Below are 22,862 nucleotides of genomic sequence, written 5' to 3' on the forward strand. Positions count from 1 at the left end.
ATTCCTCTCATGATTTTAAACACCTCAATAAGATCACCCCTCACCTCACCCTCCTGCGCTCCAAGGAATAGAGTCCCAGCCTGCTCAACCTCTCCCTGTAGCTCAGGCCCTCTAGTCCCGGCAACATCCTCGTAAATCTTCTCAACACCCTTTCCAGTTTGACAACATCTTTCCTTTAACATAGTGACCAAAACTGAACACAATACTCTAAATGTCACCTCCCCCTCCCATTCCCACACTGACCTTTCTGTCCTGGCCTCCTCCATTGTCAGAGTGAGGCCCAGCACAAATTGGAGGAACAGCACCTCATATTTCGCTCGGGCAGCTTACACCCCAGCGGTATGAACATTGACTTCTCTCATTTCAAGTAACCCTTACAATCCCTGTCCCTCCCCCACTCTAGTTGTCCTGCTAGTTTCACCTTCGTTATCACCTCCTCCACTGCCAACAATGAACCATTGTGGCTCCTTGGCCATCTTTGATTTAATCTGTACCTTTTCATACCTCTAGTTTCACTCTCCCCTGACTCTCAGCCTGAAGAAGGGTCTCGACCCAAAACGTCACCCATTCCTTCCTTCCAGAGATGCTGCCTTACTCCAGAGATGCTGAGTTACTCCAGCATTTTGTGTCTGCCTTCACTCTGCATTCAGTGTAATAGAGTACTCTAACTGGTCTAAAGGTGCATACTCCCTGCCTGGAGTAATCAGAGGCACGTAGAAACATAGAAACATAGATGCAGGAGGAGGCCAATTGGCCCTTCATTGTGATCATGGCTGATCATCCACAATCAGTAACCCGTGCCTGCCTTCTCCCCATATCCCTTGATTCCACTAGCCCCTCGAGCTCTATCTAACTCTCTTTTAAATCCATCCAGTGAATTGGCCTCCACTGCCCTCTGTGGCAGAGAATTCCACAAATTCACAACTCTCTAGGTGAGAACGTTTCTTCTCACCTCACTCCACACAGAGAGACAGAGTGGAGTGTAAGGCTTACCGCTGAATGTGTAGACTCTTGCATGGATTCCATTCTCTGTGTCCCTGCACCTCCCGAGCTGCTGGCTGCTGTGTTGGGACGGGCTGTCAGAGCCGGTATTTAAACCCGCTTTAGGAAGTGAGTCACGGACAGGTAGGCTTACGTCTGGAATGCTGGATCTCAGCCACATTCCCAGCTCCAAGGATGTCCGGAGCAGGTCTGGTCTCGGCGGCTCCAAGCGGGGGCAGCTCATGCCAGCTCTTCAGTGCAGGGATACACCAGCGATCCTCACCTGCCTTCCCGCCAGCCCCGCTGCCACTCCCAAAACAAGCCAAGCCCGTTTTCCCGGGCCTACGTACGTCTGTGCCCACGTGTCCCTGGGAGAAGGAACTCACGGTGTCCATGGAAAAACCTGGAGGCTGTCCCTGAACGCTGGTCCATGTTCTCCAGAGATGCTGCCTGACCCGCTGAGTTACTCCAGCACTCTGTGTCCATGTTCTCCAGAGATGCTGCCTGACCCGCTGAGTTACTCCAGCACTCTGTGTCCATGTTCTCCAGAGATGCTGCCTGACCCGCTGAGTTACTCCAGCACTCTGTGTCCCATGTTCTCCAGAGATGCTGCCTGACCCGCTGAGTTACTCCAGCACTTTTGTGTCTACCTTTGGTTTTAACCAGCATCTGCAGTTTTTTTCCTGTTAATACTCATTGGAATCCATTCTCTCCCTTAGAACTTTCACGCCTAATTTGCCCGTGGAATCTCTTGGGATCTTCCTTCACCTTGCCTGCCAGACCACCCCCTCTGCCCTCCTGATCGGCTTGGTTCCAGCAGCCACACCACCACAGTCCGTCTCCTTCCTTTTCCTGATCAGATCCTCGTTATCACAGGGGTGGTCATGGTGGCGCAGCGGTAGAGTTGCTGCCTTACAGCGAATGCTGCGTCGGAGACCCGGGTTCCATCCCGACTACGGGTGCTGTCTGTACGGGAGTTTGCACGTTCTTGCCGTGACCTGCGCGGGTTTTCTCCGAGATCTTCGGTTTCCTCCCACACTCCAAAGACGTGCAGGTTTGTAGGTTAATTGGCTTGGTAAATGTAAAAAATTGTCCCTAGTGGGTGTAGGATGGTGTTAATGTGCGGGGATCGCTGGTCGGACGCAGACCCGGTGGGCCGAAGGGCCTGTTTCGCGCTGTATCTCTAAACTAGGCCTCAGCTAGCCAATCAAGGCAATATCATATTCATAAGTTCGAGGAGCAGAATTAGGCCATTCGGCCCATTCAAGTCTACTCCACCTTTCAATCAAGGGTGATCTATCTCTCCCTCCTTGCCCCATTTCCCCATAACCCCTGACACCCGTACTAATCAAGAACCTATCAATCTTCACCTTGATAATTTCTGTTGATGTGGCCTCCACATCCTTCTGTGGCAATGAATTCCACAGGTCCACCCTCCTCTGACTAAAGACATTCCTCCTCATCTCCTTTCAAAAGGTGCAGTCCTTTTATTCTGAGGCTCTAGACTCTCCCACTAGTGGAAACATCCTCTCCACATCCACTCTATCCAGGCCCTTTTACTATTCAGTAAGTTTCAATGAGGCCCCCCTCCCCCGCTTCATTCTTCTAAACTCCAGTGAGTACAGGCCCAGTGCCGACAAACGCTCATCATATGTTTAACCCACTCATTACTGGGATCATTCTCGTAAACCTCCTCTTGACCCTCTCAACGCCAGCACATCCTTCTCAGATATGGGACCCCAAATATCATAGAAACATAGACAATAGGTGCAGGAGGAGGCCATTTGGCCCTTCGAGCCAGCACCACCATTCATTGTGATCATGGCTGATCATCCACAATCAGTAACCCGTGCCTGCCTTCTCCCCATAAACAATACAATACAATACAATACAATACAATACAATCTATCTTTATTGTCATTGTACAGGGGTACAATGAGATTGGGAATGCGCCTCCCATACGATGTAATAAATTAATTAGCTAGTCAGTATTAATTTAAACAACCCAATGAAACAAATTAGATGTGCGATGTGACCATCCGGCTCAGCAGGACCGGTTCATAGCAGCTATGGCCCTGGGGATGAAGCTGTTCCTGAGTCTGGAGGTACGGGCGTAGAAGGCCTTGTATCGTCTGCCCGATGGTAGAAGTTCGAACAAACTGTTGCAGGGGTGTGAAGAGTCTTTGTGGATGCTGGTGGCTTTTCTGAGGCATCGTGTATTGTAGATGCCCTCCAAGGCTGGTAGCTGTGTTCCGATGGTCCTCTGAGCTCTATGGACTACCCGCTGAAGAGCTTTCCTCTCTGCCTCCGTGCAGCTGAGGTACCACACAGGGATGCCATGCGTTAGGATGCTCTCTATGGTGCAGCGGTAGAAGGTCGTCAGCAGCTGTTGGGGTAGACCAGACTTCTTCAGTGTTCTTAGGTAGAACAGGCGTTGCTGTGCCTTCTTGACCAGCGCAGCAGTGTTATTGGACCATGTTAGGTCCTCCGAAATGTGAGTGTCGAGAAACTTGAAGCTGGACACTCTCCCCACACTGTCCCCGTTGATAAAGATCGGGGCATATTCCCCGTTATGTGACCTACGGAAGTTGATGATCAGCTCCTTGGTCTTGGTGGTATTTAGGGACAGGTTGTTATCAGAGCACCAGTCCGCCAGGTTCTGCACCTCCGCTGTGTATTTTGTTTCATCCCCGTTGGTGATAAGCCCGATCACCGTTGTGTCATCTGCAAACTTGACAATGGTGTTGGTGTCGAATGCAGGAACACAGTCGTGTGTGAAGAGGGAGTAGAGCATGGGGCTCAGAACACAGCCCTGTGGTGTGCCGGTACTCAGGGTGATAGTGGAGGACAGGTGCGGGCCCATTCTCACTGCCTGCCGTCGTTCCAGCAGGAAGTCCAGGATCCAGTCGCATATTGACGAGCTGAGGCCTAGCTGGTGGAGTTTGGTGATGAACTTGGTGGGGATGACCGTGTTGAAGGCGGAGCTATAGTCAATGAATCCATTGATTCCACTAGCCCCTAGAGCTCTATCCAACTCACTTTTAAATTCATCCAGTGAATTGGCCTCCACTGCCTTCTGTGGCAGAGAATTCCGCAAATTCACAACTCTCTGGGTGAAAAAGTATCTTCTCACCTCAGTTTTAAATGGCCTCCCCTTTATTCTTGGATTGTGGCCCCTGGTTCTGGACTCCCCCAACATTGGGAACATTTTTCTTGTATCAAGTTTGTCCAGTCCTTTTATAATTTTATACGTCTCTATAAGATCCCCTCTCATCCTTCTAAACTTCAGTGAATACAAGCCCAGTCTTTCCAATCTTTCCTCATATGACAGTCCCGCCATCCCAGGGATTAACCTGGTGAACCTACGCTGCACTGCCTCAATAGCAAGGAAGTCCTTCCTCAAATTAGGAGACTAAAACTGCACACAATACTCCAGATGTGGTCTCACCAGGCCCCCGTACAAATGCAGAAGGACGTCTTTACTCCTATACTCAAATCAAGGACCTCTTTACTCCTATACTCAAATCGAGTATTGAGTGTAGGATATCATTGAATGAATGAGCGTGTGTCACATACAAATACATTACTTTCAGACAGTCTCTGGTTTTAACATTGCATAGATATGACTTTAATCCATTGTGATCAGATGAAGGTTGATGGTTTGACAATGGATGAAGAACAGTGATGAAGGGATGGGATTGCTCACATCCAACATACACGTCCATCTATATACTAAAACTCTCATTTGTTTGTTTGTTTGTTCCTGAACTACAGCCAACTACACGATAGCGCGACAATTTCAGGCCCACCTTACTCATCGTCGTCCCTTTGGTGCTAATGGAAGAAGTTTCATTGAAAGTTTAAATCAATCTCCTAGGGAGGGAGGGGGGAGGGAGGGAGGGAGGGAGGGAGGGAGGGAGGGAGGGAGGGAGGGAGGGAGGGAGGGAGGGAGGGGGGGAGGGAGGGAGGGAGGAAGGGAGGGAGGGAGGGAGGGAGGGAGGAGGGAGGGAGGGAGGGGGGAGGGAGGGAGGGAGGAAGGGAGGGAGGGAGGGAGGGAGGGAGGGAGGGAGGGAGGGAGGGAGGGAGGGAGGGAGGGAGGGAGGGAGGGAGGGAGGGAGGGAGGGAGGGAGGGAGGGAGGGAGGGAGGGGGGCAGCGGAGGAGGGGGGGAGCGGAGGAGGGGGGGGAGCGGAGGAGGGGGAGAGAGGAGGAGGAAGAGGGAGGAAGGAAGAGGGGGATGGATTGGGGGGAGGGGAAGTGGTAGGGAGGGGGAGAGAGGGGGGAGGGGGTGGGGAGAGAGGGGGAGGGGGCAGGAGAGGGTGCTACACCAATGCAGGAGAGGTTTGGGCCCAATGGGTCGACTTGGTCTAGTGATTAATAAAGGGCAGCATTTAATATCCATCCCTAGTTGCCATGGAGTGGGTGGGATGAACTGTAGTGCTCCCACAGTGCTACTGCGGAGGGAAGTTCGAGGATCTAGACCTTGATGAAGAAGAATTGATGATATTTTCCCAAGTCATGGTGCTACATATTCTCTTGTCTATAACCAGCAAAACTCAAAAGTGCTGGAGTAACTCAGCGGGTCAGGCAGCATCTCTGGGGAACATGGACACAGAGTGCTGGAGTAACTCAGCGGGTCAGGCAGCATCTCTGGGGAACATGGACACAGAGTGCTGGAGTAACTCAGCGGGTCAGGCAGCATCTCGGGAGAGAAGGAATGGGTGACGTTTCTGGTCGAGACCCTTCTTCAGACATTTCTAAAGGAACATCCTTTTATTCTGAGGCTGTGCCCTCTGGTCCTAGACTCTCCCACTGGCGGAAACATCCTCTCCACATCCACTCAATCCTGGCCTTTCACGATTCGGTAAGTTTCAATGAGTCTGAATAAAGGTCTCGACCCGAAATGTCTCCCGAGATGCTACCTGACTCGCTGAGTTACTCCAGCACTCTGTGTTCATGTTCTCCAGAGATGCTACCTGACTCGCTGAGTTACTCCAGCACTCTGTGTCCATGTTCTCCAGAGATGCTACCTGACTCGCTGAGTTACTCCAGCACTCTATGTTCATGTTCTCCAGAGATGCTGCCTGACCCGCTGAGTTACTCCAGCACTCTGTGTTCATGTTCTCCAGAGATGCTGCCTGACCCGCTGAGTTACTCCAGCACTCTGTGTTCATGTTCTCCAGAGATGCTGCCTGACCCGCTGAGTTACTCCAGCATTTTGTATCTACCTTCGATTTTAACCAGCATCTGCAGTTTTTTTCCTACAAGTGATAGGTGGATACAGGTGAGGGTGGCAGATGGGTGGAGTAGTGGCAAGGGGTGGAGGTGAAGAGGAGACAAAGGGGTGTCAGGGAGAGGTGGAGGGGTGAGATGTAAAGCTGGGGGTAGGAGGGGTGTGAGTGGATAAAATGGAAACGTGTGTCTCGGGGATAGGGCATGAGAACAGAGGAGGGGAGAGGAACAGGGTCATGGGGGTGGTGGGAGATATATATGCACACAGGACTAGAGGGACAGAATTATATCTCTCCATCTCCCTCCACAGATAGAACATTTTTAGAGGGAGAGGGAGAGGGGGAGGTGGAGGGGGAGAGGGGGAGGGGGAGAGAGAGAGTGAGAGAGAGAGAGATTGAGAGGGAGAGGGAGCAAGGGGGAGAGGGAGAGGGAGAGGGAGAGGGATGGAGAGAGGGAGAGGGAGAGGGAGAGGGAGAGGAGAGGGAGAGGGAGAGGGAGAGGGAGAGGGAGAGGAGAGGAGAGGGAGAGGGAGAGGGAGAGGGAGAGGGAGAGAGTGAGAAAGAAAGGGAGAGGGAGAGGGAGAGAAAGCGGGTCCAACCAAGCACCAGGCGTTGGGTGTGGGGTGATGAGTGGGGGTGATGGCCAGTACAATCGCAGAACACAACATAAACCTCTCTTCCAGCTTTCTCCCCTCCCGCCACAATGTCCGAAGAAGGGTCTCGACACCCATGTTCCTTCTCTCTCTAGAGAGAGACGCTGCCTGTCCCGCTGAGTTACTCCAGCATTTTGTGTCTGTCTTCGGTGCGAATCAGCATCTGTAGTTCCTTCCTTCACACGTCACCGATCCACATTCTCCAGAGCAGCTGCCTGCCCTGCTGAGTTCCTCCAGCATTCTGTCTTTTGTTTTTGTTGTAAACCAGCCTCTGCGGTTCCTGGATCTTCCAGCAAAATATAAATAAATATTGATAAAAGAGATATATTTTCTGTAATAACTTAAAGAGCCCCAGCGGTGGAGTGGTCAGAGAGTGTCCTGGGCCTGCCTTCAGTAGGCCACCAACTTCTTGGCCACCATCAGGGTGTTTTTCATCAACATGGCGACAGTCATGGGGCCCACTCCACCAGGGACCGGTGTCAGGAAGCTGGCCTTCTTCTTGATCTCTGCAAGCAGAACACAACATCTTCAGTGCAAACAATCACCTGCAGATGCTGTTTAATACACAAAGGGACACAGAGTGCTGGAGTAACTCAGCGGGTCAGGCAGCATCTCTGGAGAACATGGACACAGAGTGCTGGAGTAACTCAGCGGCTCAGGCAGCTTCTCTGGAGAACATGGACACAGAGTGCTGGAGTAACTCAGCGGGTCAGGCAGCATCTCTGGAGAACTTGGACACAGAGTGCTGGCGTAACTCAGCGGGTCAGGCAGCGACTATGGGACCAACAGCATATTAGGCAGGTGGTCATAATGTTTTGGCTGATCGGTGTATACAAGTGGATATTTAATCAGCTTGGAAGGTTTGTTGCAGTTCTATCAGCAGCCGAGGTCGGGGACAATGTGTCAGGCGGCACCTGACCATGGGATCATTGGTCTGAAGGGACCAAGAATCAAGAGTCTCAGTCAAAGCAGGTAGACAGTCAGAACCATTTCCCCGGCGTTGGAATGACAAAGGGTAGAGGGCAGAGCATTAATGTGAGAGGGGGAAAGTTTAAAGGAGTGCGGGTAGGATTGCCAACTTTCTCACTCCAAATAAGGGACAAAGGGTCACGTGACCTCGCCCAGCCAGCAGCCACGTGCTCCCGCGCCACCAATGGCGGCCGCCCGGGCCAGGAGGCGGGTTGCTATGCAACCTCCATTAGGCGACGCCCAGGCCTCCGGGCCTACAGTGTCCGGACCTACACTGTCCGGGCCTACAGCATCCGGGCCTACAATGCCCGGACCTACAGTGTCCGGCCCTACAGTGTCCGGGCCTACAGTGTCCAGGCCCACAGTGCCCCCCGGGCCTAATACGGGACAAGGGCGGTCCCGTACAGGACAAACCAATTTAGTCCAATATACGGGATGTCCCGGCTAATACGGGACAGTTGGCAACCCTATGTGCGGGGCAAGTTAGTTTACACAGAGGGTGGTGGGTGCCTGGAACACACTGCCAGGGGTGGTGGTGGAGGCAGATACGATAGTGGTGTTTAAGAGACTCTTATATAGGCGCTTGGATGTGCAGGGAATGGAGCGATGTGGATCATGTGCAGGCAGAGGAGATTAGTTTAAGTTGGCATCATGTTCAGCACAGATGTCATTGTGTGCTGAAGTTATAATAATAATAATAATGCATTTTATTTATATAGCGCTTTTCTTATACTCAAAGATGCTTATGTGTTCCTGTGTTATGTGTTACGTCAAATTTCATACTTACTGACATTGGAACAATGAAATTCTGACTTGCTTAACTGTGCTATTAATACAATAACACACAGATAAATATAGAATAAGCAACAATACAATAAATCAGTAACCTAAATAATGTTAGGTAACCATAATAGTGGAAAACCTATGTCTTTAATGCAGCCAAGGGCCCAGTCCGTAGAAGGTCTCAGTTGCTGAGGTTAGTGTTGTACAGTGTTCAACACCCTTATGGTTGTTGGTAATAACATCGCGGAGCTCGCAGTCTCACGTTGAGACCGACGTCAGGAAGCTCCAAAAGCCGCACGAGGTTCGACAAGCCCCGACCCGGGGTGGATCATCCGGCATGGGGGGAGCTGAGATTCTCCCCCCCCACCATTCCCCCCCCCCCCCCGATGCAGGAGCTTGATCGCCCCGACGTGAGGGCCCGACTGCTGGCTACAGGAGTCAAGATCGTCCCGTCAACGGAAGGTTCGAGGCCCCCGACCGTCGGAGGACAAAGAAGGGGAGAGATTGAACTTTTTTTCGCCTTCCATCACAGTGAGGAATGTGGAAGAGTCACTGTGGGGGATGTTCATGTTAAAATGTATTTTGTGTGTCCCGTTGCTTTTTATTTGTATGACTGTGTGGGAAATGACATTCCTCGTATGTTGCAAAACACACTTGGCCAATAAAGTTTGATTGTGAATTGTAATGATAATGATAAGCTGTTCAGGAAGGGGTTTTATCAGGGAGAATGGAATACCAGAACAAGCAGAGAAATAGAGTATAGAAGTATATACAAGGTTATGTTGCAGTTGCATAAGACATTGGTCAGGCCACATTTAGAGTACAGTATTGTGTTCCGTTTTGGTCACATAGAAACATAGAAACATAGAAAATAGGTGCAGGAGTAGGCCATTCGGCCCTACGAGCCTGCACCACCATTCAATATGATCATGGCTGATCATCCAGCTCAGTAGCCTGTACCTGCCTTCTCTCCATACCCCCTGATCCCTTTAGCAAAAAGGGCCACATCTTACTCCCTCTTAAATATAGCCAATGAACTGGCCTCAACTACCTTCTGTGGCAGAGAATTCCACAGACTCACCACTCTCTGTGTGAAGAAATGTTTTCTCATCTCGGTCCTAAAAGACTTCCCCCTTATCCTTAAGCTGTGACCCCTGGTTCTGGACTCCCCCAACATCGGGAACAATCTTCCCGCATCTAGCCTCTCCAACCCCTTAAGAATTTTATATGTTTCTATAAGATCCCCCCTCAGTCTTCTAAATTCCAGCGAGTACAAGCCCAGTCTATCTAGTCTTTCCTCATATGTAAGTCCCGCCATCCCAGGGATCAATCTGGTGAACCTTCTCTGTACTCCCTCTAAGGCAAGAACGTCTTTCCTCAGGTTACGAGACCAAAACTGCACACAGTACTCCAGGTGCGGTCTCACCAAGGCCCTGTACAACTGCAGCAGAACCTCCCTGCTCCTAAACTCAAATCCTCTTGCTATGAATGCCAACATACCATTCGCTTTCTTCACTGCCTGCTGCACCTGCATGCCTACTTTCAATGACTGGTGCACCATGACACCCAGGTCACGTTGCATCTCCCCTTCTCCCAATCGGTCACCATTCAGGTAATACTCTGCTTTCCTGTTCTTGCCGCCAAAGTGGATAACCTTGTCACCATGTTATAGGCAAGAATCAGAGGGCATAAATTTAAGGTGAAGGGGAAAGATTTAATAGGAACCTGAGGGGTAACTTCTTTCTTTACACAAAGGGTGGTGGGTGCATGGAACCAGCTTCCAGAGGAGATAGTTGAGGCAGGGACTATCATAATGATTATGAGACATTTGGACAGGTACATGGATGGGACAGGTTTAGAGGGAAATGGGCCAAGTGGACACGATGGGACCAAAACTCTCCTGCATTGGTGCAGCACCCTCTCCTCCCCCAGTCTCCCCCTCTCCCCACTCCCTCTCCCCCTCCTCTACCCCCTCCCCCCTCGCCTTCCCCCTCTCCTTCCCCCTCCCCCCCTCTACCCGTCCCCCTTAGGGTTGCCTCTCCTACATTGGTGCAGCACCCTCTCCTCCCCCACTCCCTCCTCCCCCACTCCCCCCACTTCCCCCTCTCCCCCTCCCCCACTCCCTCCTCCCCCACACTCCCCCCACTTCCCCCTCTCCCCCTCCCCCACTCCCTCCTCCCCCACACTCCCCCCACTTCCCCCTCTCCCCCGCTCCCACTCTCCCCACCCCCTCCTCCCTCCCCACTCTCCCTCCCCTCTCGCCCCACTCCCCTCTCTCTCCCGCTCTCCACCCCCTCCTCCCTCCCCTCCCCACCCTCCCACTCCCCTCCTCCCTCCCTCCCCCTCCCCCTCCCCCTCCCCCACTCCCTCCGCCCTCCCTCCCCCTCATGCGCTGGACTCTGGGCGGCGTGGGGAAGGCGCTATAAATATGACTCTATAAATGGGAGTGATGGGGTGTCAGCGCTCTCGATGGGCCGAATGGCAGCCTAGTGCATCATGAGGAGAGGAGGAAGCATGAGAGGTTATAAGCCAGTAGAATGGAATGTATCGCAGTTGGTGCTGACGGGCAGAGCGATGGGAACAAGCCCGTCTTTAAATGAAAGGGTTGGTTAAACATTCCACAACGTTCAGAAAAACAAACGCAGTTTGTAAGTGGTTGGGTCAGTTCCCAGAGTTCAGACAGAGTGCAGGAATAGAAACATAGAAAACATAGAAAATAGGTGCAGGAGGAGGCCATTCGGCCCTTCGAGCCAGCACCGCCATTCATTGTGATCATGGCTGATCATCCACAATCAGTACCCCGTGCCTGCCTTCTCCCCATATCCCTTGATTCCACTAGCCCCTAGAGCTCTATCTAACTCTCTTTTAAATCCATTAACTCTCTTTTAAATCCATCCAGTGAATCGGCCTCCACTGCCCTCTGTGGCAGAGAATTCCACAGATTCACAACTCTCTGGGTGAAAACGTTTTTTCTCACCTCAGCTTTAAATGGCCTCCCCTTTATTCTGAGACTGTGGCCCCTGGTTCTGACTCCCCCAACATTGGGAACATTTTTCCTACGTCCCTTTTATAATTTTATACGTCTCGATAAGATCCCCTCTCATCCTTCTAAACTCCAGTGAATACAAGCCCAGTCTTTCCTCATATGACAGTCCCGCCATCCCGGGGATTAACCTGGTGAACCTACGCTGCGCTGCCTCAATAGCAAGGACGTCCTTCCTCAAATTAGGAGACCAAAACTGCACAAAACTGTACAGATGTGGTCTCTGGATGGGGTTGATGAAAGATGATGCAGGTCCCAGCTTCCACGTCCCACCTGAGCTGCTGATGGCCAAGGTAAACTGGAAGAGAGCCATCCAGAGCAGGAAATCAGGCCCTTCGGCCCAACTAGCCAGTGCTGACCAAGGTGCCCAACATGGCAAAATGTAGAAAGAAGGAACTGCAGATGCTGGTTTATGCCTAAAGATAGAAACAAAGTGCTGGAGGAACTCAGCGATGGTCCCTGGAGGCTGTGGGCCCCCGAGTGGCCAGGCGGTGGGGGAGCCACCGAGCGGGACCTCGGGGCCGAGCACAAGGTCCGCGGCATCGACCCGGTCCCCGTGAGCTCACTGAAGGTCCAGCGGAGCCGGCTGCAGGTGGAAGTCACCGAGCCGGCCACCTGCTCATCCACCAGAGACCACAGCCAGCAACGTCCGGGCGAGGAGTAGGGTTGCCAACTTCCTCACTCCCAAATAAGGGACAAACGGTGATGTCACCCAGCCAGCAGTCACATGCTCCCGCTCCACCAATGGCAGCAGCCCGGGCCGGGACACGGGTTGCTAAGCAACCTCCGTTAGTTTCCAGGCCTACAGCGTCCGGGCCTACGGTGTCCGGGCCTTCGGTGTCCGGCCCTACTGTGTCCGGCCCTACAGTGTCTGGGCCTACGGTTTCCGGGCCTACGGCGTCAGGGCCTACATAGTCCGGGCCTACAGCGTCCGGGCCTACAGCGTCCTGGCCTACAGCGTCAGGGCCTACAGTGTCGGGGCCTACAGCGTCCGGGCCTATGGAGTCATACAGAACCCCCCGGGCCTATGGTGTCCGGCCCTATGGTGTCCGGCCCTACGGTGTCCGGCCCTACAGTGTCTGGGCCTACGGCGTCCGGGCCTATGGAGTCTGGGCCTACAGGGTCGGGTCCTACGGCGTCCGGGAATACGCGTCGGGGCCTACAACGTCGGGGCCTACAGTGTCCGGGCCTACAGCGTATGGGCCTACAGCGCCCCCCGGGCCTAATATGGGACAAGGTTGGTCCCATACGGGACAAACCAATTTAGCCCAAAATAGGACCTGTCCCGGCTAATATGGGACAGTTGGCAACCCTAGCGAGGAGTGAGGCCAGTGAGAGAGGAGAGGGAACTGGGGTTTGGCCTCCCCCACCCTCCAGCTCGGCCGCGGGAGGAACCCCGGGGAACAAAGGCGGACGGGCGAGGAGCGGGACGTGGCGTCCAAAGACAGAGGCGGATGGAGGCCCACAACAGCCTGGGGCTCGCCTGAAACAGCCACTGCTTGTAAGCACCAGAGCATGGACTTTCAACATGGCCCCAAATCATGACAACTCCTGCATGCAGCTCAGTAGATCGTTCCTGTACACTTGCTAATCGGGGCACTTGCTATATGGTGATACTCTACTGGACTGTTTGTGAGGAAAATAATTTCACTGTGTTACCAATGGACATATGTGACAATAAAAAGCACTATTGACTATGGAATGAAAAGATGGATGATGTTTTGGGATGGGACCCTTCTTCAAACCTAATTCTGAAGAAGGATCCCAACCCAAAATGTCACCTATTCCATGTTCTCCAGAGATGCTGCCTGACCCGCTGAGTTACTCCAGCACTCTGTGTCCATGTTCTCCAGAGATGCTGCCTGACCCACTGAGTTACTCCAGCACTCTGTGTCCATGTTCTCCAGAGATGCTGCCTGACCCGCTGAGTTACTCCAGCACTCTGTGTCCATGTTCTCCAGAGATGCTGCCTGACCCGCTGAGTTACTCCAGCACTCTGTGTCCATGTTCTCCAGAGATGCTGCCTGACCCGCTGAGTTACTCCAGCACTCTGTGTCCATGTTCTCCACAGATGCTGCCTGACCCGCTGAGTTACTCCAGCACTCTGTGTCCATGTTCTCCACAGATGCTGCCTGACCCGCTGAGTTACTCCAGCACTCTGTGTCTATTTTCAGCATGAACCAGCATCTGCATTTGTTTCTTGCACATGATGCCAAGACCAACTCTTCTCTGCCTCAACATAATCCATAGCCCTCCATTCCCTGCATGTCCATGTGCCAATCCAAACATCTCCGTGTTTGTCTCGTAGACTGCTCGGTTTGTTAGGTTACCTTCAAAGTCAGCGTCTCCCACCAGCGTGGTCTTGCCGGTGGCTGGATCGCGGACACGGTTGATGCCGACATCGATTACCACCGCTCCTTCCTTGATCATGTCCGCGGTGATCAGCTTCGGGATCCCTGCAAGAGAGCGGCCGCCAAATTAACACTGAAACCCTCCCTCACTGAGTCTTTAGGCTGATAGTATCATAGAGTCCTACAGCAAGGAAACAGGCCCTTCGGCCCAACTTGCCCATGCCACCCAACATGCCCCATCCACACTGGTCCCACCTGCCTGCATTTGGCCCATGTCCCTCCAAAGCTGCCCTGTCCACGCGCCTGTCTAAATGTGCAGGATGGAACTACAGATACTGGTTTAAATCCAAGATACACACAAAAAGTTGGAGAAACTCAGCGGGTCAGACAGCATCTCTGGAGAAAAGTAATAGGTGACGTTTTGGGTCGAGACCCTCCAGTGATGCTGCCTGACCTGCTGAGTTTCTCCAGCTTTTTGTGTCTGTCCACCTGTCTAAATGTCTCTTTAACGTTATGATTGCACCTGCCTCAACAACCCAACTAGGTTCATTATTGTCACATGTACCGAGGTATAGTGAAATCAGATATGATAATCAGATATGATAATACTATACATGAATACAATCAACCCAGACTCCAGTACAACAGGTGGAGCAAAGGGGAAGATACAGAGTGCAGAATATAGTTTTCAGCATTGTAGCGCATCAGCTCCACAGACAAAGTCCAATGTCTGCAATGGGGTAGAGGTGAATGGGACAGTACCCTAGCTTATGGAAGGGCCGTTCAGAAGCCTGATAACAGAGGGGAAGAAGCTGTCCCTGAGTCTGGTGGTGCGCGCTTTCAAGCTTCTGTACCTTCTGCCGGACGGGAGCGGGGAGAAGAGGGGATGACCGGGGTGGGACAGGGACACGTCTTTGATGATGTCGGCTGCTTTCCCGAGGCAGCGTGGAGTGTAGATGGAGTCAATGGTGGGGAGTGTGGTGTGTGTGATGGGCTGGGCTCCATCTACAATGGTGGGGAGTGTGGTGTGTGTGATGGGCTGGGCCACATCTACAATGGTGGGGAGTGTGGTGTGGTGTGTGTGATGGGCTGGGCTCCATCTACAATGGTGGGGAGTGTGGTGTGTGTGATGGGCTGGGCCACATCTACAATGGTGGGGAGTGTGGTGTGGTGTGTGTGATGGGCTGGGCTCCATCTACAATGGTGGGGAGTGTGGTGTGGTGTGTGTGATGGGCTGGGCTCCATCTACAATGGTGGGGAGTGTGGTGTGTGTGATGGACTGGGCCACATCTTCAATGGTGGGGAGTGTGGTGTGTGTGATGGACTGGACCACATCTTGTTTAGTCAGAGGGTGGTGAATCTGTGGAATTCATTGGGTATTGGGTAAGTTATTGGCCAATATATTGGCCAAGTTATTGGGTATTTTTAAAGCAGAAATTGACAGGTTCTTGATGAGTATGGGTCACGGGGAGAAGGCAGGAGAATGGGGTTGAGAGGGAAGGATAGATCAGCCATGTTGGAGTAGAGTTAATGGCCTATTTCTGCTCCTATGTCCTATGAACTCATCCACAACTCTGTGCGATTTCTTGTGGTTTTGGGCAGAGCTGTTCCCACACCCAGCTGTGATGCAGCCCGACAGTGTGCTACCCACGGTGCATCTGTGGAAGTGTGTAAGAGTCACTGGTAGGGTCGCCAACTTCCTCACTCCCAAATAAGGAACAAAAGGTGACGTGACCTCACCCAGCCAGCGGTCACGTGCTCCCGCTCCACCAATAGCGGCTGCCCGAGCCGGGAGGCGGGTTGCTTCGCAAACTCCGCTAGGCGGCGCCCCGGCCTACAGCCGTCCGGGCCTACAGTGTCCGGGCCTACAGCGTCCGGGCCTACAGCGTCCGGGCCTACAGCGTGCGGGCCTACAGCGTGCGGGCCTACAGCGCCCCCCGAGCCTAATATGGGACAAGGGTGATCCCTAAGGGACAAACCAATTTAGCCTAATATACGGGATGTCCCGGCTAATACGGGACAGTTGGCAACTCTAGACACTGGAGATATGCGGAATTTCTCTTCAGCAGATTAGTCAGGAGAAAGGAGGAGGTTTGGGCTGGGTCTAGGCAGCTGGAATCGAGTGTATCCCTGGAGGGTTTAGAGGACTGAGGACCAAACTTAAGATGCAAATCAGGAGCGCTAAAAGGAGACAAAAGATAGCTCTGGCATAATATGAAGGGAAGTTCAAAGCTACTCATGTGAACGGAGGATCGCTGGTCGGCATGGACTCGGCTGGCCGAAGGGCCTGTTTCCATAAGTAGGGTGGCACGGTGGCACAGCGGTAGAGTTGCTTGTCCAGTTCTTTTATAGGTTTACACGTTTCTTTAAGAACCCCTCCCATCCTTCTAAATTCCAGTGAATTGGCTTCTAGTGTACGGGATGATCGCTGGTCGGCGGGGACTCGGTGGGCCAAAGGGAATGTTTCCGCACTGTATCCCTAAAGTACAGCAGGCTGTGAAGAAAGCCAATGGAAGCTATTGGAATGTTGGCCTTCAAAACAAGAGGAGTTGAGTATAGGAGCAAAGAGGTCCTTCTGCAGTTGTATAGGGCCCTAGTGAGACCGCACCTGGAGTACTGTGTGCAGTTTTGGTCTCCAAATTTGAGGAAGGATATTCTTGCTATTGAGGGCGTGCAGCGTAGGTTTACTAGGTTAATTCCCGGAATGGCGGGACTGTCATATGTTGAAAGACTGGAGCGACTAGGCTTGTATACACTGGAATTTAGAAGGATAAGACAAGATCTTATTGAAACGTTTAAGATTATTAAAGGGTTGGACACGTTAGAGGCAGGAAACATGTTCCCAATGTTGGGGGAGTCCAGAACCAGGGGCCACAGTTTAAGAATAAGGGGTAGGCCATTTAGAACTGAGATGAGGAAAAACTTTTTCAGTCAGAGAGTTGTGAATCTGTGGAATTCTCTGCCTCAGAAGGCAGTGGAGACCAATTCTCTGAATGCATTCAAGAGAGAGCAACACCTTGCTGCATGTTCTCTCGTACATTGTTGAAACAAAACGCAGACTCGGTAAATGAGCAGCGGTAGAGTTGCTGCCTTACAGCAAATGCAGCGCCGGAGATCCGGGTTCCATCCCGACTACGGGTGCTGTCTGTACGGAGTTTGCACGTTCTCCCCGTGACCTGTGCGGGTTTTCTCCGAGATCTTCGGTTTCCTCCCACACTCCAAAGACGTGCAGGTTTGTAGGTTAATTGGCTGGGTAAATGTAAAAATTGTCCCTAGTGGGTGTAGGATAGTGTTAATGTGCGGGGATCGCAGGTCGGCGCGGACCCAGTGGGCCGAAGGGCCTGTTTCCGCGCTGTATCTCTAAACTAAACTAAACAAAATCAAACCAGGGGATGACCTTCACAGTGAATGGCACGGCTCTGAGGAGTGTTGTGGAGCAGAGGGATCTAGGAGTGCAGGTACATAGTTCCCTGAAAGTGGTGTCACAGGTAGATAGGGAGTGTTGTGGAGCAGAGGGATCTAGGAGTGCTGGTACATTGTTCCCTGAAAGTGGCATCACGAGTAGAGAATGTAGTGAAGGTGCCTTTCGATATATTGGCCTTCATCAGTCTGGTTATTAAGTATAGAAGTTGGGATGTTCTATTGCAGTTGTACAAAACATTGGTGAGGCTGCATTTGGAGAGTATTGAGCTTAGTTTGATCACCCTGATACAGGAATGATGTTGTTAAACTGATAAAGGAGGCTGTGGTGGCGCTGCGAGTGTGGCTGCGACTCGCCTTCGGAAGCTTCGGCGTGGGCCGCGTGTCACGTGAATATCGGAAGCTCGCAGGTCCCTGGGTGGGGGCCGACCTCAGGAGCTCCGGCAGTGGCAGCGTCTTCTCCCGCCCCGAATCGCAGGGCTTGGGTCAGCCCGCCGCGGACATTCACCGTCCGGCAAGGCCTGAATTAGGCTGCGGGATCTTTCTCCGCCCGGCGGGGGCTTCAATGTCGGGAGCCACGACCGCCCCGACATGGCAACTCCAACAGCCTGACCGCGGGAGAAGACGGCAGGGAAGAGAAAAAGACATTGTGGCCTTCCATCACAGTGAGGAGGGACTGGAGGAGACTCACTGTGATGGATGTTTCTTTTTTTTTGTTTTGTGTTGGTTTGTGATTGTGTGTTATTGCTTATTTTTATTGCTCTTATTGTTGGACTGTGGGTGACAGGATCTGGTCCAAGAGACTTGTTTTGTTGGATGACAATAAAGGCCATTCTGATTCTGATTCTGATTGTGATTGTGATTGTGATTGTGATTGTGATTGTGATTGTGATTCTGATTCTGATTCTGATTGTGATTCTGATTGTGATTCTGATTGTGATTTTGATTCTGATTGTGATTGTGATTGTGATTCTGATTGTGATTCTGATTGTGATTCTGATTGTGATTGTGATTCTGAGTGCAGAGAGGATTTATGAGGATGTCACCAGGACTTGAAGGCATGAGCTGTATACAGAGAGGTTGGGCAGGCTAGGACTATATTGTTAGGGGTGAACGTAGATGTGTACAAAATCATGGGGGGTTTGATAGGGCGAATGTACAGTATTTCACCCAGAGAAGGGGAACAAGATCTTTTCCACACAGGATGGAGGGTCGGGTTGCCAACTGTCCCATATTAGCCGGGACATCCCGTAATTTGGCCTACATTGGTTGGTTGCGTACGGGAACGCCCTTGTCCCATATTAAGCCCGGGAGGTGGGGGGGGGGGTTGATATAGGCCCGGACACTGTAGGCCACTGGACGCTGTAGGCCCGGACACTGTAGGCCACTGGACACTGTAGGCCCGGACGCTGTAGGCCCGGACACTGTAGGCCACTGGACGCTGTAGGCCCGGACACTGTAGGCCCGGACACTGTAGGCCCGGACGCTGTTGGCCCAGACGCTGTAGGCCCCGACACTGTAGGCCCCAACGCTGTAGGCCCAGACGCTGTAGGCCCAGACGCTGTAGGCCCGGACGCTGTAGGCCCGGACACTGTAGGCCCGGACACTGTAGGCCCGGACGCTGTTGGCCCAGACGCTGTAGGCCCCAACACTGTAAGCCCGGATGCTGTAGGCCCGGTCGCTGTAGGCCCCGAAACTGTAGGTCCCGACAGTTATGTCCCGACAGTTATGTCCCGACACTCGAGGTTTCTGACATTTTAGCTCCGGACAGTGTAGGTCCGGAGGCCTGGGGTCGCTGTAGGCCCGGGGATGCTTTAGGCCCGGATACTGTAGGCCCAGACGCTGTAGGCCTGGACGCTTTAGGCCCGGACACTGTAGGCCCAGATGCTGTAGGCCCAGACGCTGTAGGCCCGGACACTGCAGGCCCGGACACTGCAGGCCCGGACGCTATAGGCCCGGGGTCGCTGTAGGCCCGGACGCTGTAGGCCTGGGGTTGCTGTAGGCCCGGACACTGTAGGCCTGGACACTGTAGGCCCGGACACTGTAGGCCTGGGGGTGCCGTAGGCCCGGAGGCGCTGTAGGCCCGGATGCTGTAGGCCCGGATACTGTAGGCCCGGGGGACAGTGTAGGCCCGGGGGCCGCTGTAGGCCTGGACGCTGTAGACCCAGACGTTGTAGGAAACAAACTGCAGATGCTGGTTAAAATCTGTGCCTACATGTTCTGGACAGTGTACGTCGGAACAGTGTTGGCCCGGAGGTCCAGGCACCACCTAACGGAGGTTGCATAGCAACCCGCCTCCCGGCCCGGGCGGCCGCTATTGATTGAGCGGGAGCACGTGGCCACAGGCTAAGTGAGATCACGTGGGGCGGTGACGTCACCTTGTCCCGTATTTGGGAGTGAGATAGTTGGCAACCCCGAGGTACAGGTGACAATAAAGTATCATCATCACCATAGATGGGGCACCTTGGTCGGCATGGACCCGATGGGCTGAAGGGCCTGTTCCCGTGCTGTCTGACTCCAGCACTCCCTCAGGGCAACAGAAGGGGCTTGAGATAGCAAGGGGGGTGGAGACAGGGAGACTCTGTGACACACGGGTCATGCACGGGAGTGGTTGGGAGAAATCAGTCTCGACAGGAGTGCAGTGTCTCCCTCCAAGCCTCTCCCTGTAGGCGGCCAATGACTTATACTCACTTCCCCCACCCCCACAGCCCAGGCACCCAGCCCGACGTGGTTACAGATGATGCAACACATCACTGCCATCACCTCCAAGCCTTGCATCTGCCGACATGCCCCAACACCATGTCAATGCACTGTGGTAATCTAACACAGCAAGCACGAGTCAAGGCTGTAACATGCAACCTAGGACAGTGTAGGTACACACAAAATGCTGGAGTAACTCAGCGGCTCAGGCAGCATCTCTGGAGAGAAGGAATGGGTGAAGTATCGGGTCGAGACCCTTCTTCAGACCCATTCCTTCCCTCCAGAGATGCTACCTGACCCGCTGAGTTACTCCAGCACTCTGTGTCCATGTTCTCCAGAGATGCTGCCTGACCCGCTGAGTTACTCCAGCACTCTGTGTCCATGTTCTCCAGAGATGCTGCCTGAGCCGTTGAGTTACTCCAGCACTCTGTGTCCATGTTCTCCAGAGATGCTGCCTGACCCGCTGAGTTACTCCAGCACTCTGTGTCCATGTTCTCCAGAGATGCTGCCTGACCCGCTGAGTTACTCCAGCACTCTGTGTCTACCTTCGCTCTAAACCAGCATCTGCAGTTTGTTTTCCTAGAACAGTACAGCACAGGAACAGGCCGTGCGACCCACGATGTCTGTGCCAAACATAATGCCAAGACCAACTCTCCTCTGTCGGCACGCCATCCGTACCCCTCCATTCCCTGCATATCCATGGGCCTATCTGATGACTCTGATACGCCGTTATCATGTCTGCCTCCACTGCCATCATGGATAGGAAAGGTTTAGAGGGAAGAGGGACAAACGTGGGTAAATGGGACTAGGTTGTATAGGGCATCTTGGTCGGCATGGACAGGTTGGGCCGAAGGGCCTGCTTCTGTGTTGTGTGACTGGGGATAAAACAAGATTGGGCCGTTGGGGCGGTCACGGTGGTGCAGCGGTAGAGTTGCCGTCTTACAGCGAATGCAGCGCCGGAGACCCGGGTTCCATCCCGACTACGGGTGCTGTCTGTACGGAGTTTGTACGTTCTCCCCGTGACCTGCGTGGGTTTTCTCCGAGATCTTCGGTTTCCTCCCACACTCCAAAGACGTGCAGGTTTGTAGGTTAATTGGCTTGGTAAATGTAAAAATTGTCCCTAGTGGGTGTAGGATAGTGTTAATGTGCGGGGATCGCTGGTCGGCGCGGACCCCGTGGGCCGAAGGGCCTGTTTCCGCGCTGTATCTCTAAACTAAACAAGAGCAGAAATTTAGGGCAAGGGGGATGGGATTTAGAACATAGCATAGCACAGCACAGAAACAGGCCCTTCGGCCCACCATGCCTGTACTAAACATGATACCAACTCTTATCTGCCTGCATATAATCCATATCCCTCCATCCCCTGCATAGCCATGAGCCTATCTAAATACCTCTTAAACATCACTATTGTATCTGCCTCCACCACCACCCCTGGCACCGCATTCCAGGCACCCACCTGTGTAAAAAAACCTGCCCCACACATCTCCTCTAAACCTAGCTCCTCTCACCTAAGGTGAGGGGTGAAAGATTTAAAAGAACCTGAGGGGCAACTTTTTGACACAGAGGGTGGTGGGTGTTTGGAACCAGCTGACAGAGGAGGTGGCTGAGGAGATAACAACATTTAACAAATATTTGGACAGGTACATGGTTTAGGAAAGGTTTAGAGGGATGTGGGCCAAACATGGGCAGGTGGGACTAGTGCAGATGGGGCTTGTTGGTCGGCACGGATTTTGAGTTTAGTGTGGAAACAGGCCCTTTCGGCCCACCGGGTCCGCGCCGACCAGCGATCCCCACATACTAACACTACCCTACACACACTAGGGACAATGTTTACATTTACCAAGCCAATTAACCTACAAACCTGCACATCTTTGGAGTGTGGGAGGAAACCAAAGATCTCGGAGAAAACCCACGCAGGTCACGGGGAGAATGTACAAACTCCGTACAGACAGCACCCGTAGTCGGGATGGAACCCGGGTCTCCGGCGCTGCATTCGCTGTAAGGCAGCAACTCTACCGCTGCGCCACCGTGCCGTAGAGTTAGGATGAAGGGTATTTATGACAGTATGTATTCGGATGAAGGGCCTGTTTCCACACTATAGACAATAGACAATAGGTGCAGGAGGAGGCCATTCGGCCCTTCGAGCCAGCACCACCATTCAATGTGATCATGGCTGATCATTCTCAATCAGTACCCGGTTCCTGCCTTGTCCCCATACCCCCTGACTCCGCTATCCTTAAAAGCTCTATCCAGCTCTCTCGTGAATGCATTCAGAGAATTGGCCTCCACTGCCTTCTGAGGCAGAGAATTCCACACTGTATGACTCTGTGACTCTGACCCTAATCCTACCTTGACAACAGAATACAGTGCCCACCTCTTGTACCATCATGCACTTGTTCTACATTTCTAGTTATGTTTTTGCACGAATGTGTTTTATTTTTGCACATCCTTCTTTCTTTTAAAAATGTGATGCATGATTTGTATATAATCTATGTTTTGTGTGTAGGCTGAGCCTATGAAGTGTTGTTACATAGAAACATAGAAAATGGGTGCAGGAGGAGGCCATTTGGCCCTTCGAGCCAGCACCGCCATTCTTTGTGATCATGGCTGATCATCCACAATCAGTAACACGTGCCTGCCTTTTCCCCATATCCCTTGATTCCGCTAGCCCTAAATGCTAAATCTAAGTCTGTCTTGAAAACGTCCAGTGAAATGGCCTCCACTGCCTTCTGT

General features: G+C 52.6%; 1 protein-coding gene across 2 annotated transcripts in view; it reads right to left on the reverse strand.

The window, feature by feature from the left end:
- Positions 1-22,862, reverse strand: part of LOC144601054 (bifunctional methylenetetrahydrofolate dehydrogenase/cyclohydrolase, mitochondrial-like) — a 54,248-nt gene that overhangs the window by 11,799 nt on the left and 19,587 nt on the right. Inside the window, exons 7-8 of one of the 2 annotated variants that reach the window (XM_078412989.1) lie at positions 13,989-14,114; positions 6,735-7,369 (exon numbers count right to left, since the gene is read on the reverse strand). In XM_078412989.1, coding sequence (XP_078269115.1) covers positions 7,254-7,369; positions 13,989-14,114 — 242 coding nt within the window. In that variant the 3' untranslated portion in view covers positions 6,735-7,253. Of the gene's footprint in view, positions 1-6,734; positions 7,370-13,988; positions 14,115-22,862 lie in introns of those variants that run through there. The other variant, XM_078412994.1, reaches the window with a different exon arrangement.

Source organism: Rhinoraja longicauda, chromosome 1, assembly GCF_053455715.1.
Source record: "Rhinoraja longicauda isolate Sanriku21f chromosome 1, sRhiLon1.1, whole genome shotgun sequence".
In the NCBI taxonomy this organism is placed as follows: domain Eukaryota; kingdom Metazoa; phylum Chordata; class Chondrichthyes; order Rajiformes; family Arhynchobatidae; genus Rhinoraja; species Rhinoraja longicauda.